General features: G+C 41.9%; 1 protein-coding gene across 1 annotated transcript in view; it reads left to right on the top strand.

Annotated features, from left to right (window-relative positions):
• KCNK10 (potassium two pore domain channel subfamily K member 10) overlaps positions 1–17,523 on the top strand; it is a 65,567-nt gene that overhangs the window by 40,623 nt on the left and 7,421 nt on the right. Inside the window, exons 3-5 of the mRNA XM_072428360.1 lie at positions 9,935–10,052; positions 12,039–12,199; positions 15,168–15,354. Of these exons, the coding sequence (XP_072284461.1) occupies positions 9,935–10,052; positions 12,039–12,199; positions 15,168–15,354 (466 nt within the window). The remainder of the gene's footprint in view (positions 1–9,934; positions 10,053–12,038; positions 12,200–15,167; positions 15,355–17,523) is intronic.

Genomic DNA, 17,523 nt, shown 5'->3' with positions numbered 1-17,523 from the left:
CCCCTTCTATCTTAGTATGACCTCCAGTCCCACCAGGTCCCCTTCTATCTTAGTATGACCACCAGTCCCACCAGGTCCCTCTTCTATCTTAGTATGACCCTCAGTCCCACCAGGTTCCCTTCTATCTTAGTATGAACTCCACTCCCACCAGGTCCCCCTTCTATCTTGGTATTAGTGCCAAGGAACTCCTTGATAAAGATAATTTTTGTTAAATAAAGAAAAGAAAGTAGGGGTTTCTTGGCTAAATATCCAGCATATACTTTCAAATAGGTAGATAGCAACATCTTTTCAATAGGTAGAAGCAACATCTAGTAACCCGATGCATTTCGCCTTTCTGGGCTTCTTCAGGAGTATGCATGAGACGTATATTATCTGTTTTGAAATCACAAAGCTCCTTGGTTAGAAATTAGAATAGGAAGTAAAGGTAGATCTGGTATCTACAGTCTACTGGAGATTGGAGGAGTGTTAGGTACAGGGTAAATCATTTCAAATAATTCTCCTACAAGGTCCTTGGTAAAAGGATGGAAGAGGTGGAAAGTAAAGTGGTTGTTGGTATGGGCGATGGTGCATACAGCATTGCTTCATTGAGCCTTGTGGGGAATAAATATGAGAAAATGAAGAGGTTATTTGGAACAGTAATTAGGCTAATTAGCTACAATATTTACAGAAGTGATTTATGATGCTGTAATTTATCTGATTTGGTGGAGTTGGATGCAGGCAGGAAGGTGTCTGAGAAATTTTGAACCTTATGAAGAAGAAAAACTTTTGGGAAAAACAAAATGTGAGCCTGGAACATACAGCATTGTGTTACTTAATTCCAGCACTGGAGCTACAATAAGACTTAAAATAAATATTAGGCTTTGAGCCATTCACCAAAAGTAATTCTTCTGTTATGTTAAGAAAGAAACCCACTCAGAAATCTTTCCATTTCCTGAAGTATTTTTGTTTGCCTTATCATGTCCTTTGCAAATTGTCTGCTCAATTGGAGGGCTTACCAATATTAGCGGCACCTGAGCTGTCTCTGTGTATTAAACAGAATGCTGGCTTCAGCTGCAGTTAAAAAAAGAATAAAAATATTACTCATGGGAATGATAGCCAATGACAAGCAGGGAATCTGATGGAGATAGAAAGAGGGATTTAGGTCTGAAAACACATTGAAAGTCAAATAGAGCCCACCTCCCTTGCTGGGGGATACCTAGGATCATTCAGCATTTCGCCTTAATTCTAACAGTCCCTGGCCCGCTGCTTTCATTCATTGGATTTCAGTTATTTCAATCATTACATAAGGGGTGTTACCTGGGGTGGTCTGCATGCAGGTGCACCTATCCAGAAACACCCACTCCACCTAAATCTATTAGCCTGTGCCTCGGATTACCTGTAACCATTCACTATGCATAGCTGGGTTGTCAGTTGTTGGGCAGAGCACATGACGTTCTTCTATACAAAAAAATATCCAAATGATGAAGAGACCGCATACCATGTGTGACCCCCTCCCTAGAAATCTCATTGTGCACCATGTAAAGTACACACAAGCAGCTGTTTACATTGCTGAATGTTTGTACAGAGTGACACCCTGACCGATTTTTTACACTTTGCAAACTGATTTGCGGGGCCGTCACTTGTAAACCCTCCATGGCCCTATGTAGTTCTCACTTCTAGAATTATTCAGAGATTCTTCATGACACCTTTCTTTTATTTCCATTGCTTTTCTCTATTTCCAAATCTCTTTAAGGGTCTCCCAGGAAATTCTCGGGATAATTATCTGGTCTTTTGTTTCTCCCTCCTTTCATCACACCAATATGAGGTTGTCCCATTCCAGAACTTTCCCAGAACTCCTTCATGGCCATTAATATAGAATTGGCCTCCCTTTCTAACTATTACATCCTCCACACTTTCCACTATATATTGGAGGGTGTATGTGAGTATTAGCCCCCATTGGGGAGGTCAGGTACTGATGGTGGGGATTTGTGAGGTCAGGTACTGATGGTGGGGATTTGCCCCCATTGGTGAGGTCAGGTACTGATGGTGGGGATTTGCCCCCATTGGTGAGGTCAGGTGCTCATGGTTTTTCAAATATGAAGTCCTACAACTCCATATAGGTGTAATGGTCAGATGTTCGTAAACTTTTTGCCATATGGGGCGATTGTTTTCTGTGGGAAGGGGGATTGGACACAATATAAGGTATTTGACCGCTGTCAGCTTGATTGGACTGAAGCCCAGCAGCATTGTAGAGTCCTATCAACTTTCAGCATCTCCTTGATGCCCCACCATGGGCACCATTGCCCCAGCTCTTGTCATCCTGCTGCACACACTGGTTGCTCTGCTCTCCAGAACACTTTGGCTCACTTGAATCACGCCGATCGGATGCCAAAGCCTAAACAATGGGCAAAGTATCTCCCTCCCAGACTGCATTATATTTGAAACATAAAGGGAAACCCTAACTTCAGCTTCCAAATTCCAGCATTCCCCTGATAGGGATTGTCCTGTTATTTGTGATCTTCCTACTGGACAATATTTTTACATTTCTATTTGTCAGCTGATGTGTGTGAGTGCAGATTTAGTTTTTCTTTCTTACAGCAATTTGTCCTTGTTTTCCTGAACTGCCAATAAAATTCTTTGCAGAAGTGAGCAGGGAGGGCCGGGTGTTGGGTTATTCTCTGCTCTGGTGTCTGTTTTTGTCTGTGTGGGTTCTGTACTGCAATGCAGCAAGTTCCGGCACTGCAAAACATCAGCTCGGGAGATATGACGGAAAAAGACGCAGGGTGCACAGCGGCAGCAATAACCACACTGTGAACCCTTCTCAATAAATCCCCTCGGAGCTCCTCCAGAGAGAAATCCAGGAACTCCACCTTACGATATTATCAAAGGAAAATCCTAGGAATTGCAGGGATTCACCGAACACAGACAAATCCCTCTCCAGCATTTGCAGCAAAGGCTGAACTTTCATCCATGAATGCTCCTTACAGACTGCCTGTCATTATCATCCTTAGGTGTCATTTATCAGTGTAGACTCCCAGAAACTCATAATAATTCCAAGGGAAAACAGCAGCTCCAGATGGAATTATTGCTTATATCTTCCTAAAGCCAGGCTTAGAGGGTGGATAAAAGATGTGAATGACGGTGTATATCTGGGACAAGGAAAAATAAAACATATGGAGCATATCTCTGCAAGCAGTATAGAACGTTATCTGCAGACCTGCCAGAAATGCAGTGAACACCTAAATTCCTGCTGGGCCTGACAACACAGCAACTCTCCTGCACTGAAATCTGAACTCGTGTTGTCAGCCTTGTCTGCAATACTCCATCTATCTCCACTCATCCTTGACACTTCAATAAATTGATTTCTTCCCCAGCAAAACAATGCTGTTGCCTTCACTGTCAAAAGTCTGCTCATGTTCAATGTTCTCCCCAGACCCTTTTAGCTGGGCGCACCACCCGGCAATTTTCAGTAACACATGGCTGTTTTTCGGTGGTTAGTGAAAAGTTGGGTCATAATGGGGCCACCCATTTACAGCTTCTTTCCACCCCGCTTAAAAAAAAAATTTAGGGGGAAGACTGCTGTGTGTAGGGAAATGGTTCTTGGGTGATGTCGTTGTGGCTGCGTTCTGGAGATTAGGTGTTTTACTTGTTTTTTCCTCTTGATCCAAACCCCAAAAAGTATTAAATGTTGAACAATGCTTAAAAACTGCAAAACACATTTTCCAAGCAGGTAAGTAAGGGAAGAGATAAAAACTATTAACTAACCTCAAAGTGGTCTGATGTGAAAAAGTTCAAGTCTACCCCAAAAAATTGTTCAATAGAAAAAGCAATATGTAAAAAAAAAGGAAGAAACTGGAGTTTGTAGGCAAATTATAGGAAATATAATATGTAGTGAGTCATATTATCTTCATACAACACACAATCCATACAAATTTAAATCATGAAAAAAAGAGGTCCCCTCTCCTATTCAATGCTGAGGGGTAGTATATTAGGACCTGTATTCCAGACATAAAACATCCCTGACTGGTATCAATATGACAAATAGGTATTTAGGTTTTGAGTTCCGACGCGTTTCGCCTGCCACTCTCCTGATGCCACAGCACCACCATCAGGCGCTCCTTCTGATACAATTACCAACACTGATATAAACATCTGACCAGGTGTTACTATACCATTCACCTGTTGAATTTTGATCACTACATGAAAAAATGTTTTGGTCCACAAGTCCCTGAGGAAGCCAATACAGGCGAAATGCGTCGGGTCTCAAGTCTTAAATATCTATTCATTATATTGCTATTTTATGTCTAGAATACAGGTCCCAATACTCTCCCCCTCAGCATTGAATAGGGGATGGGACCTCTTTTGTTCTCATGAAGATAATATGACTCACTACATATTATATTTCTTATCATTTTCCTACTAACCCCAGTCTCTTCCTTTCTTTACTTTTCACATTTTCAAAGCATTTGCAGGCAAAGATTTTTTTACATTTGTATGTTTTATAAGCACATTGTATAAAAGCCCCTCCACCCTGCGTGAATGTCTGTTCACCTTACTGTTATGTTTCATATAGATCTATACATGAGATAATGCCATGTCGCTATATATATGGCACATATATATGCCGTCACGAGGTGTCTTATCAGAGGTCGGTAATTGGTGGCAAGTCTGAAAATCTGCTCCCAATGCCGGCAAAGTCTTCTGATGGGGGAAATAGCAGACAGATTTTTGATGATGATAAAACATTGTGACATGGCACATTCACCCGGAGAGAATTCCGCTGCAGAAGTTTGTCTGCAGACAGCCCAGCTCCTCTGTGTTGAAGCATCTGTCATTCCTTTGTTCTCCCAGAACGTTGGGTTGGAGTTAAGTTCAATATCCCCTCAATTTCCTCCATGAACTAAATTTGCTTTGTGACAGCCAACCAGCTCAGTACATGGGGTAACATGTGAAGGGTAAGAGCTGGCATCTGATTGGCTGCTTAGAGGCAGTATAGACAGTCTTCCAGAAGGGACCTTGGTGAACAAGGTGCAGTTTTGTCAGCCAGGGTTCCTCCAGAGGTTGCCGGGGGTTCCTTGGGCAATTTGTGCCTCTGGGGTCAGTGACGCCAGATATCTTTTTTTTCACTTATTTGAAGGGAAACCCAATGCGCTCCAACATACTGTGCACAGGTGAAGCTTGGTTTCTGAGTCCTTTAGCACTGACGGCCAGAAGATGTCTCCGGGGCCATGGAGTTGTCTTTGCGAAGTAGTCAGATGGGTACAAAAAGTTTGGTCACCAACATTTTTTCTTCCCAGGAGAAGTGCGGAATGTGCCATTATCTCTCCAATCTGCCCCTTTTGCCTCTCTGTAGCAACATACTCAGCTGATCTGTCCTACTTGTAGCATCTCAGAACCGCCCAACCTCTCATTAATATCTGTTCTTGTAGGTCTGTCTGTAACCCAAAGATGCTCACTGACAACGCATCGGGTGTGCTAAAACAAAAGAGGCCAAAGCAAAAAGTTTGAAGTCCAGGTTTAATCTTCTACATACTCTTGTATCAGAAACCCAACACGTTTCAGGATTTCAGAGGCCTCCTTCACCAGGGCTGGGTAATTTCATACAAAGCATGTGTCTGACTGTTAACATTAGAGGAATCCTGATGGTTAATAAATGTAATCAAGAGGCTGGGTAAGGCTTAATCATTCCAGTACAGACTTAAGCTACGTACACACGTCAGATTTTTATCGCCCGATAATCGGCATCGGCCAATTATCGGGCGAAAATCTGCCGTGTGTACAGTCGGTGTCGTCCATCGTCCAGACGACCGACCTGCCGGATCCACGGACGATGGACGACAGCCGATCCTAATGAAAGGGAAGGGGAGAGCGCGCAGCAGGGTGCCGCTCCGTCGCTCTCCCCCTCCCCTCTCCATAGAGCATGAATGGTGCTGTATGTACAGCATCGTTCATGCATTGTGCACTCCCTTGTCGTTGGAAAGGATCGTGAAAGATCCTTTCCAACGACAAAAATTGGAAGTGTGTACGCAGCTTTAGGCTGTGTACACACGTGCAATAATAGTTGTTGGAAGGAATCTTTCACATCCTTTCCAACGACATATGACTGAACGATGCATGAACAAGCGTTGTACATACAACACCGTTCTGCTCTATGGGGAGGGGGAGAACGTCTGGGGTACCCCACTGGGCTTTCTCCCCTTTACTTGTATTATCATCATTCATTGTCCATTGTCTGTGAATCCGCCAGGACGGCCTTTCGGACGATGGACAACGAGCACTGTACACACACCGGAGTCTCATCCAATATCAGCCCTGTGCCAATTATCTAACGAGAACCATTGCACGTTTCTATGTAGCCTTATGTATCGTAAACCCCAATACCTTTTAGGAGTTCAGGGAACCCCTTAACCATGGCTGTATAATTTTTACAAGACTGATAAAATTAATGGAACCCTTATGGTTATTCATGTGATCACTCAAGAGGCTGGGTAAGCCTTAACCAGACCAGTACGGATTGTCATATAACCAAACCAAGCCTTGAGGAAGGGGGTGGGTAAAGTAACCCTGAAATGAGTTGGATTTCTATGAATCTGAATACAATTAAACCTGGATGTTTTGACTCTACTCTCCATGCATAACCAGACTCTACTTGAACAAAGAGCCAACCTTTGGCCACCATTGGGAGAATTGATGGAGAACACCTACTGATTTAGGAGATTCAGAGCCCCCTTACGCATACCTACCTATCTTCTATTTATAGGAAGCAGCAGTGTATACAAAACCCAACCATTGAACAATTGCTCAATGGCCATTGTCGTACAAATGTACAATTGTGCTTTAGGTGACTCGAGAGTTAGCACTCCAGCCTTTGCAGCGCTAGGTCCTGGGTTCGAATCCCACCCAGAACACTATCTGCATGGAGTTTGCAGGTTCTCCCCGTGTCTGCGTGGGTTTCCTCCGGGTACTCCGGTTTCCTCCCACATCCCAAAAACTTGCAGTTAAGTTAATTGGCTTCCCCCTAAAAAATTGACCTTAGACTACATTAACCACATATGACTATAGTAGGGACATTAGATTGTGAGCTCCTTTGAGGGACAGTTAGTGACACGACTATGAACTTTGTACAGCGCTGCGTAATATGATGGTGCTATATAAATACTGTATAATAATAATAATTGGTGTATCTTGGGGTGAGGCCGATCCAAATGGCCAGAAAATTCCTCCCAATCAATAAACTGATAGACATCACCGAACATTTATATATATGGATGTACAGTTTTGGGGTCACTTATTTCCTTCTTGCTCCGAGCTCTCATATATTGTGTTTGGTGTGTCTGCTGGGAATGTCCGGCAATCACAATTACATTGTGTAGATTTTGTTGGAACAACTTGGTTGGTGGAAAGGGGTTGCTGTTTGCATTGGGTAATGGGGGGGTTATTATATCTATTCTTCCCATACATTACCCCAAGGAAGTGTCCCTTCTATTCCAGTCTCTAATGGATAGAGCAGCATTTGTTGTTGCCGGTCATTAATCATTTCATATCATTGGTAGCTGAATCCCTGGAAATGGTTTACTATATGAACGGGAATGTCAGAAGATTTATAAAGTAATTCCCATATTTCTGGGATCACCATTCCACCCTATAGCGTTGTCCCTGCCGCTGCAAGCCTGCTTTCACCTATCATCCAGCGTGCAGCAGCTGGCCATAAAGATTGTGGTATTATTTCAAATTAAAAAAAATGACTTTATGACTTTTTCTGGAACACGTAAGGGAGCAAAACAACCTTTTTGTATAATTACCTGAAAGGTCATTGGAATGGCACGTTGTGTGCAAGCTTTATATAACTTTTATGGTAATTGGCAGACATTGAGCCGGCGGATATTGGACTAATGAGGACTGAAAGCGGCTCCTGGGCTGTCTCACCACAGGATGCCATTGAAGGAAACTCCAGGAGGCTGCTTGTTAGAAGGGAGCACTGTGCTCGGAGAAATATCTGCACAGGAGACACCAATTTGTAGAAAACGAGGACAGCGACAAAGTCTTCGCAGGTCGCTGCATTTCTTCTCCTCTCACCCATTCACTACCATTCAAATGAATGGGAGTGGCAGTTGGGATCCACTTTGTGCATGAGGTTGTGGTCAGGGTGCGGTTTTGGTGAATTGCATCCCCATTTGCTTCAGGGGGCCCTTGAGCAGCCAGCGGCCTCTATTGACTTAAATGCAACTGCAGCTTACAGTGCATGGAAAGCAGTTGCAGTTGCTTCCTTTAATATATCAACTTCCTGTAAACTGAGCAAACTGTAACCACCTGACAGAGGTTTTAACCACAAAATAAAACTGCATGATATTAACGAGGGAGTGCAGCTTTTTGAAAGGGGCCTCAGGCTGGAATCCTACTTCTCTTCCGGGGCAATAGGGACACAGATGGCCTATTACAGAAGTCGGTGTGATCAGGAGACAACACAGGGGCACAATTGGGAGACAGGATCAGAGCGCTGTCACCCTATACCAGGAAACCACCAAAGATCCTCATGTTAGGATTTCCAGGGGTTATTCTTTAATTATTATTAAAGCATCTTGATTCTTTATTATATTAGCTCCAGATTTAAATGACTTTTGAAATATTGTGAATTTGTTAAAACTTCAGTAATTGGGGTCACATCCTTTTTTAATATTCTTAGTTTTGACGGTGAAGCTGATTTATTTTAGGAGTGATTTCCATCCCCTTATCCTAGCTGTCATGCAGAATGCCAGCTCCGAGATGACAATGATAGAGAAATATATATTTAGAATAATCTTAGTGTGGGCTCCGATGGAACAAAGTGACATTTTAGGAGGAAGCTGCCGCACGCTGATGTAACTCCACAGTTCTTGGGTTTGGGATAATTTAATAAGAAGGCACAAAATGCTTTGATGATGTAGAACATCCGGTGATACCACTTTGTGCTGAAACTTTGTCCCCCGAAAAATACACAAATAACAGATAAGAATCTGTGTTACCTGTTAGATTTCTATATCTGTCAATCCAGACCTGAGATTCAAACAGCACAGCCCTGTCTGGTAGCACATTAGACCTGTTACAGTTCATTAACACTGACAGGTCTGGTCCCTCCCCCAACCTGTAACTGAACAATGGAAGGAGCAGCAGAAGACTGATGAGATCATTTCTTTATCACCTTGCTCTCTTACTGGTACTGCAGTACAACAGATTGGTGTCTTGTGCTGCTTATTTCCTTCCTAGACTGAGCTCTTCTCTATTACAAGGGCTGATACTAATATTTAAATATTTAACACTTGTATTTGTACAGCATTGTACTCATTGATATCTTTTATTTATCTGCCTAGAGTTCAGTTTTCAATCATTATGAATCTCTTAACTATTTACCAATTACTGTAAGGCAGTGCCAGACTGCGGGGCGGGATCTGTGTGCAGGCAGAAGTTCTGATTGGATGTTCAGACATTGACAACTTGATCCCGCCCCCAGTTATCTTTGGGTGGGGCTCTGTATCAGATTTGTCCGTCCCCTGAGGTCTAGGAAATGCCAAGATTGGCTCTCTGAAGGGAAAGAAATACAGAGATTGCCATCCTGATCATTTGATGGCCGGGGGAAAGAAGAACAGGAGTCTGTAATAGCATCCTTTACATTTGCATTTTAAAAATGAAGCAGGATGAACCCGGAAGGTTTTGGGCAGACAGATTCCAAATCCCAAAATTTGTGTATTTGCAGCAGACCCAAATTGACAGAACTCCCCCGTTCTGGTCAAGCTGCTGATTTCAATAATGAATCATGTATAAGGAGGCTGCAATGGCCTCTGTTCGGTGCTCTCATGGTGGCCGGTAATCAGCAGCCAACCAATCAGCAGCTCTTGTTGCGCTAAACTCTGATTGGTAGATCATGCGTTAATCCAGTGGGTTCAGTGTAATTTGAGCATTGTGGATTCTCTCTCCGCAGAAAGCCATCGATGCTGACAACGCCGGGGTGAATCCGATCGGAAATTACTCCAACAGCAGCAGCCACTGGGATCTGGGCAGCGCCTTCTTCTTTGCAGGCACCGTCATCACCACCATAGGTAAGCGGCCACCTCACTATTGTCCCTCAAACTTTAAAAACTTTCAAAACACTTAAAAACTTTCTATAGATTTGGTGAAGACAATTGGGTGTGTATCCATAACCAAAACGTTAAATTGTTTTTTAAAGTGTGGAAAATGTTGAGGACCAATCAGATTTTTATTGTATGCCCCATTGGGGAAATTTTTATTCACTTTCCGAACCTGTTCTGTCGCCAGAAGTGACTAGTGTAAAAAATTCTCTCCAACTTGAAGGACGTCAATTTGCTAGAAAGTTGTCACCAGAAAAAAAGAAAAATTTGCATTCCAACCCGGTTTCAGAAAAAACATTTGGACATCATATCCTACAACCCATGACAGTTGTCTCAAGGACAAATAAAGAAAATTAATCTCTCTAACAGGCGCAACAATAAAAAAAATGTCTGACTCTACAATTGAAGCAGCACACTGTCCAAATGTATCCTAACAATATATTGCTTGCAAAGCCAACATGTTTCAGGGGGCCTTCATCTGGGATTGTAAAGATCTAACAATATAACAATGGACGGAACTGCTTAAAAATGCTGTGCAAAGCCACATTATCTGAAATACTTAATAAAATATACCTAATAAACATACATGGTTTCCAACATTTCTAAGCCCTGATAAAGGAAGAGGAGTCATAAAGCCTGATTTAATAAAGCTCTCCAAGGCTGGAGAAGATACACTTTCATCAGTGAAGCTGGGTGATCCAGCAAACCTGGAATGTATCTGGTCCACGATTCAAAATATTTGCTGGCAAATAGCAAATAAATTTATAGAAATCCATTCCAGGTTTGCTGGATGATCCAGATTTACTGATGAAAGTATCTTCTCCACCCTTGAAGAGCTTTAATAAATCAGGAGTGGTGATTCGGTTCTAGATTCACTCATTCACCACAACCCAAAGTGATCATAGAAATCATGTGAGAGTGTAAAACCTCCCAGCCAAATATTCTTATTCCCTGCACCCATATCACCGCCTTACTATGGGACTAAAATAATAATTCTCTGTGCAGAAGAAATGAAAAGGAACTGGCTTTCCCGTAATAACTGAAACACTTTTTGAGTGAATGTTCTCCAACAATTTAGGTAATCTGCTCTGTGTATCAGTGTATTCTATCTACTATAAAAGCCTAAATCTGACACCAGTGAACACACTGATACTCCTAATAATCACTCATAGAACATAAAACATATTCTAGATAGCTATTCACTCAGCAGACATTCACATCAGTACAAGAATGACATTATGGAAATATGACACAGCAAGTGCACCATATCAGAACTCCAATCAGTCATTAAAAGGTCCCCAATATTTCTCAGCAACAGCAGAAAAAATGTAAACTGTAATTTCTGCGTCTCCTATGGATCTGAACGACCACACTGGGATCTTGATTCTTGAAGGGTATGAGTAGAAAAGTGGAATGCTGGAAAGTCTGTCTGGGTTAATATTTTTCTGACAACATTCTATTTATTAAGGTTTATGGAAATTGGGAAGATGATAGAAAACCACGAGCAGCGACCCTTAAAATGCATGAAATCAGTTTATTCTTCATGTTTAATCCATGAGGCCCTCAGGGGACCACGCAGAGAGCACCAGGAAGAAATTGGAAGAATGACGGCTCTTTGTGTGATTGGAAATCAGATCATTGTCCTGACAACAAAATTAAAATGTCTATATTTTATATATTATATGTATTATGTTTTTTGCATTGATTGGGGCTGATTGAAACCTCCATTGGGTTATATTCCCATTCCTTTTAGAGGATTCACACTTTATTTATCCTGTAGACAGAAGACTGGAAACCAATTTTTCAAACAATGGACCATACAAAGCAGGAAGGACCAAGTGGATGGAAAACAATGGACCATATATCTTCTTATTATTTTATAATTTTGCATGATATAATATATTATTATCTTTTTGTATGCTGGATGTTTTATTTGTATCCCCTTCTCGCTGATAGGTTATGGGAACATTTCACCGAACACGGAAGGGGGGAAAATATTTTGTATCCTCTATGCCATATTTGGAATTCCTCTCTTTGGCTTCCTATTGGCTGGAATCGGTGATCAGCTTGGTACAATCTTTGGAAAAAGCATTGCAAGAGTCGAGAAAGTTTTCAGGGTAAGATTCAAGGTGACATGTCCATTTATCTATAGAGAACTGTAGGACTTCCTACATTTAAAGTGTACAGAAAGCAAAGAAAATGTAATATATTGTAGAACACTGTTTTCTCAGTTTTGTCACCTTAAGAGAGGGCTACAAAACAGAAACTCTTCATATCTATTACATCGGGAGAAGATAATCCCCGTAATCATCAGCGAAGAAATGGACAAGAACATAACTTACACTAACACTAGGGTCTCTATTTATAAAACGGTGAATCTGACATTCCCTCAAACATTCCCTGGTGGTAACCAATTACTGTTTGATGTCTGATTTCCGGTTTTATAAATAGAGCCTCATGTTAGGAAGCCAGAAGGCAATCAGGCCAATGAATTTTGGGTGCACCTACTGTCACTATTTATACCAATGCTGCATATTTGTCATATTAATCCCATGGCTATGCAGATAATTAAGGCACTGACCGGTTCAGTCTGTGGCCTCCATGCTGAGGATGTGGCTGATAATGCCAATCTCCTAGTGGCTCCTCATTAAGCACAATCGGCCCCTGAGTGTCCTATTGGGACTGTGAATTCCAGCTGAGCCGCTTATCTTAATGAGCCGAAACATTATGCATATTTTATGAGGCGTATCTGCAGCGACAGAATTCCTGAATTTTCCTGTCCGTGAACATTTTATATATATATATATATTATGACTTTATTATCATTTTCAGTATAATTGTTCATATTTATTTTTAAATGATTTGTTTTGAGTGGCAATGCTTTACCTAGAAAATCAATCCCCTAATCTGCTTCCATGGTTAAGTTCCGCTCAGGTCATGAAAATGAGTGGTGGTTTCTCTGTAATGCCCATCCCTGCCACCAAGGTGGGCCAAGTGCAGCTAAGGGGGATTCATTGCTGGGATGGACATAACTGTAGGAGCTTTCATCCTCCTGACCTGACTGGTAGATGAACGGATCCGAAAGTAGACTGCCAGTGGCTGCCAATGACAGTTGGACTTCTGTACGTTAAGTATAGCATGGAGTACATTGCCCGGATACATTGTATATCTGTGGGTGTAACATTGGGTTATGACTTTATTATCATTTTCAGTATAATTGTTCATATTTATTTTTAAATGATTTGTTTTGAGTGCCAATGTTTTACCTAGAAAACAAATCGCCTAATCTGCTTCCATGGTTAAGTTCTGGTCAAGAAAATGAGTGGTGGTTTCTCTGTAATGCCCATCCCTGCCACCAAGGTGGGCCAAGTGCAGCTAAGGGGGATCCATTGCTTGGATAGACATAACTGTAGGAGCTTTCATCCTTTTGACCTGACTGGTAGATGAACAGATCCGAAAGTAGGCTGCCAGTGGCTGCCAATGACAGTTGGACTTCTGTACCTTAAATATAGCATAATATAAATATTGTATATCTGTGGGTGTAACATTAGGTACAATGCCTGGATACATTGTATATTTGTGGGTGTAACATTGAGTACATTGCCTGGATACATTGCATATCTGTGGGTGTAACATAGGGTACATTGTATATCTGTGGGTGTAACATTGGGTACAATGTATATCTGTGGGTGTAACATTGGGTACATTGTATATCTGTGGGTGTAACATTGGATCTGTGGGTGTAACATTGGATACATTGTATATCTGTGGGTGTAACATTGGGTACATTGTTAATCTGTAGGTGTAACATTGGGTACAATGCCTGGATACACTGTATATCTGTGGGTGTAACATTGGGTACATTGTCGGGATACATTGTATATCTGTGAGTGTAACATTGGGTACATTGCCTGAATTCATTGTATATCTGTGGGTGTAACATTGGGCACATTGTATATCTGTGGGTGTAACATTGGGTATATTGTATATCTGTGGGTGTAACATTGGGTACATTGTATATCTGTGGGTGTAACATTGGGTATACTTTCACCGGGCTTTGTGAAATTTCCCTTGCAGAATGATCATCTGCTTTGCTCAGTGAACAGCCTAACCCTCTTTAGTAAATCATCCCCGTTTCCCGGCACATTGTATATCTTTGGGGGTAGCAGCAGATATTTAATACAAAGCCTATACAGCTGGGATTTCCCCTTTGTACAAACACAAGTGGCCAGGCAGCCATCTTGAGGCTCCTTGAATACAAAGTGCAGGAAAGCCCTAGTGCGGTCACCATGGTAACAGTAATAGGATTTTACACTCGCTGATGTGTCTGATAAGACCGAAGGTTCAGCACAATTTCCACCTTTGACGCTGCGTTTTGGGGATTAAAAGGGTTCAAGCTATTTGCTTAGAGATGACGAAGAGGAATTTTTATTTTTTTTGCATTCAAGTCCTCTAAGAGGTCCCTGAAGGCCTGAAATTAATAATGGTAAAAGCTGTAATAAATCACAACCTTTCCCTATGAAATTGCTTTTTTTCTGGTTGGAATATGAGCTCATTTTCATATTTCGTGCGGGTGAAAATAAATTGTAATGTCATACAAAAAGGTGAAAGATCAGCCAAGGGTGGGAATATCGTGTATTGAGGGAGCAAAGAGTTCAAATGAACTGAAATGGGGGTTGGGGGGTGAATGCCATTTATACCAGATGCCTCACAGAAATAAAAACTGAACTCTTTATATAACAGGTTTGGAAAGGACACAACCCTTTGGCCCTGATTTATTTAAGCTCTCCAAGCTTTAATAAAATCCCGGTGTCTGTGCAGTTCTGGTCTATGTCACCAATACACAGTCTGATCACTGAGAGAGAGGAGACAAAGGAAATGTTTCTTCTTGCCTGCAGTGGACTGATGACATCATCTCAGCCTAGGCACAGACACTAACTGGTTCTCAATAATAAAAAATGGAGTTTGCCTAAAAATATTGTATCTCTAATTATTAAGAATTTATTCATGCAGAACTGTAACTTTACTTTGATGATTAAACCGCACATTTTTACTCACTTTATCTTTCAATTTTCTTTATTGTAGAAGAAGCAGGTGAGTCAGACCAAGATCCGGGTTATATCCACCATCTTGTTCATTGTGGCCGGGTTCCTGGTATTTGTGACCATCCCGGCGTTCATCTTCAAACAGATCGAAGGCTGGACGGAGCTGGAATCCATTTACTTTGTGGTGGTGACGCTTACGACGATCGGATTTGGGGACTTTGTGGCAGGTAAGTGTAGCTCAGGACCATTCAATTCATTCCATTAAAACAGGGGTGTACAACTCTGGCCTGGGGGGTAAACGTCCTTTCCCCCCCCCCCAATTAATCCTAAATATGAGCTGCAGCTGGCTCGCCGCTGCATTAATATAGCGCCGCTACTACAATTCCTTGCATTACCCGCGTCTATAGACCAGCGGGCTCTCTGCCGATGCGTGGCCCCGCAATTGACTGTTTTATAGACACAAATAATGCCGGGAATTTTAGTAACGGTGCTATTTCAATGACGAGGGAGTTTCAGCGGCGGGCCACTCATAAGATGTAGCTCCGCATTAGCCGCATCTGGCATTTCCAGCACTCCCCCTTGCTCCCCACTTTTCCTCGCTACTCCAAGGCATGGACTTGAATGGTTGGATGTTTCATAGAAGAATATTGTTATTGGTATTGTTAGCCTGTGCAAAAAGGTCACCATTGAAATTTACCTCAGAATTTTTTGTACATAGTTACATAGGAGGTTAGGTTGAAAAAAAGAAAAAAGTCCATCAAGTTCAACCACAAGGGAAATAAACATATTCCAGATCATTCCCTATACATAGCTGATCCAGAGGATATAGCCCAATGGAACCCAATGATTCCTAGCTATACCTCTGTCCATAAGCAGTAACATGAGTGCTTGTTAAGAGTCAGCGATTGTGGCTGCATTATACCGCAGTGCTAGTCTGCGTCCTTTTCTCAGTAGCAATTTTTTGAACAAACTTTTAGTCAAACAGAAGTCTTTACAGCCTCCACCTGAAAAATTCAAGATTTATTTTCGCAGCCCTCTCTTCTGCAAATGGGTGCATTCTTGTTGCAGAAGCATGCACTAAGGTGGAGACTGAATTGCAGGCACTCTCTGCAATATCCTTGGGTTTTCTTCGTTCACGGACAACACAGTGGTTAGCACTCCGGCCTTTGCAGCGCTGGGTCCCAGGTTCGAATCTCCGCCAGGACACTATCTGCATGGAGTTTGCAGGTTCTCCCCATGTGTGGGTTTCCTCCGGCTACTCTGGTTTCCTCCCACATTCCAAAAACATGCAGTTAGGTTAATTGATACCCCCCCAATATTGACCTTAGACTGTTTGAAAGACTATGGTAGAGACATTAGATTGTGAGCTCCTTTGAGGGACAGCTAGTGACATGACTATGAACTTTGTACGGTGCTGTGTAATATGTTGGCGCTATATAAACAATGGATAATAATAATTCTTGGTGAAGGGTGCAGAACATCTAAATCGATGCCAGGAGACAAGCTCTCCTTCTGCTCAATGGAGACTTGAGGCAGTGGGGTGAGTTAGTGGCACCCCAGTGTGCTCTTCCCCACAGGGGTGCACGTTGGTTGTTCCTGTTTTGGCAGCTTGGTGAATGACGTTGGGGGGATCACTGTACACATGTAAGGTTTTCACCCAATATGAGCACAACCATTCATCTCAAGTGACAATCATCTGATGTGTGTATGTCGCTTTTGTCAATGAAATACTTATTCACTGACAAAGAAGAAGAAAGAAGAAAGCAGCTGTTGCTGAGTTTATATGGTGACCACTATGATTTGTTATCAGTTGATATTTACAATTGTGCCAGGAAAAGGAGGGTCCTAACCCACCCAAACATGGTCAAAAATGATCCTTTTGGGACACCTGCACACTTTCTAGATTATTGACGATAAAAGATGATCAGGAAGAATTATTCCAAGCATGGGTGTAGAGACTTAGGAATTAGGGGGGATATATCCTAGTAATCAGCAGGTGATCAGGAGTAGGAGAAACAATAGAATGGTTGGTGGATAGTACAAGCTTGAGCCAGTTGGTTATCTGAACACATCCATGGATGATAAGAATTTTGTGACATAATTGCCTGGAAGGGGATTCAGGGAACCCAAAGCTGCTGTTTATAACACAATATTCAAGTTTATTAGGAAAAAGTCCTCTTCTCCCCAAAGAAAAGTTTTAAATATCATCAATCAAGTGCGCCTGATGAGTCTGTCAAAAACGTCTTTCTTCTTCATATGAAGAACCTGAAGAATCCAGAGAGAGGGAGCAGTCTTTGTGAGAGTCATTAGTTGTTATCACATCCAATTAAAGCTGCTTAAAATTAATTACATCTCTTCCAATTAATGTGAACAACATGCTTTTTGAATAAGGATAC

The sequence above is a fragment of the Pyxicephalus adspersus genome, chromosome 12, assembly GCF_032062135.1.
Source record: "Pyxicephalus adspersus chromosome 12, UCB_Pads_2.0, whole genome shotgun sequence".
Classification (NCBI taxonomy): domain Eukaryota; kingdom Metazoa; phylum Chordata; class Amphibia; order Anura; family Pyxicephalidae; genus Pyxicephalus; species Pyxicephalus adspersus.
This window is presented reverse-complemented; position numbering and strand designations above follow the sequence as displayed.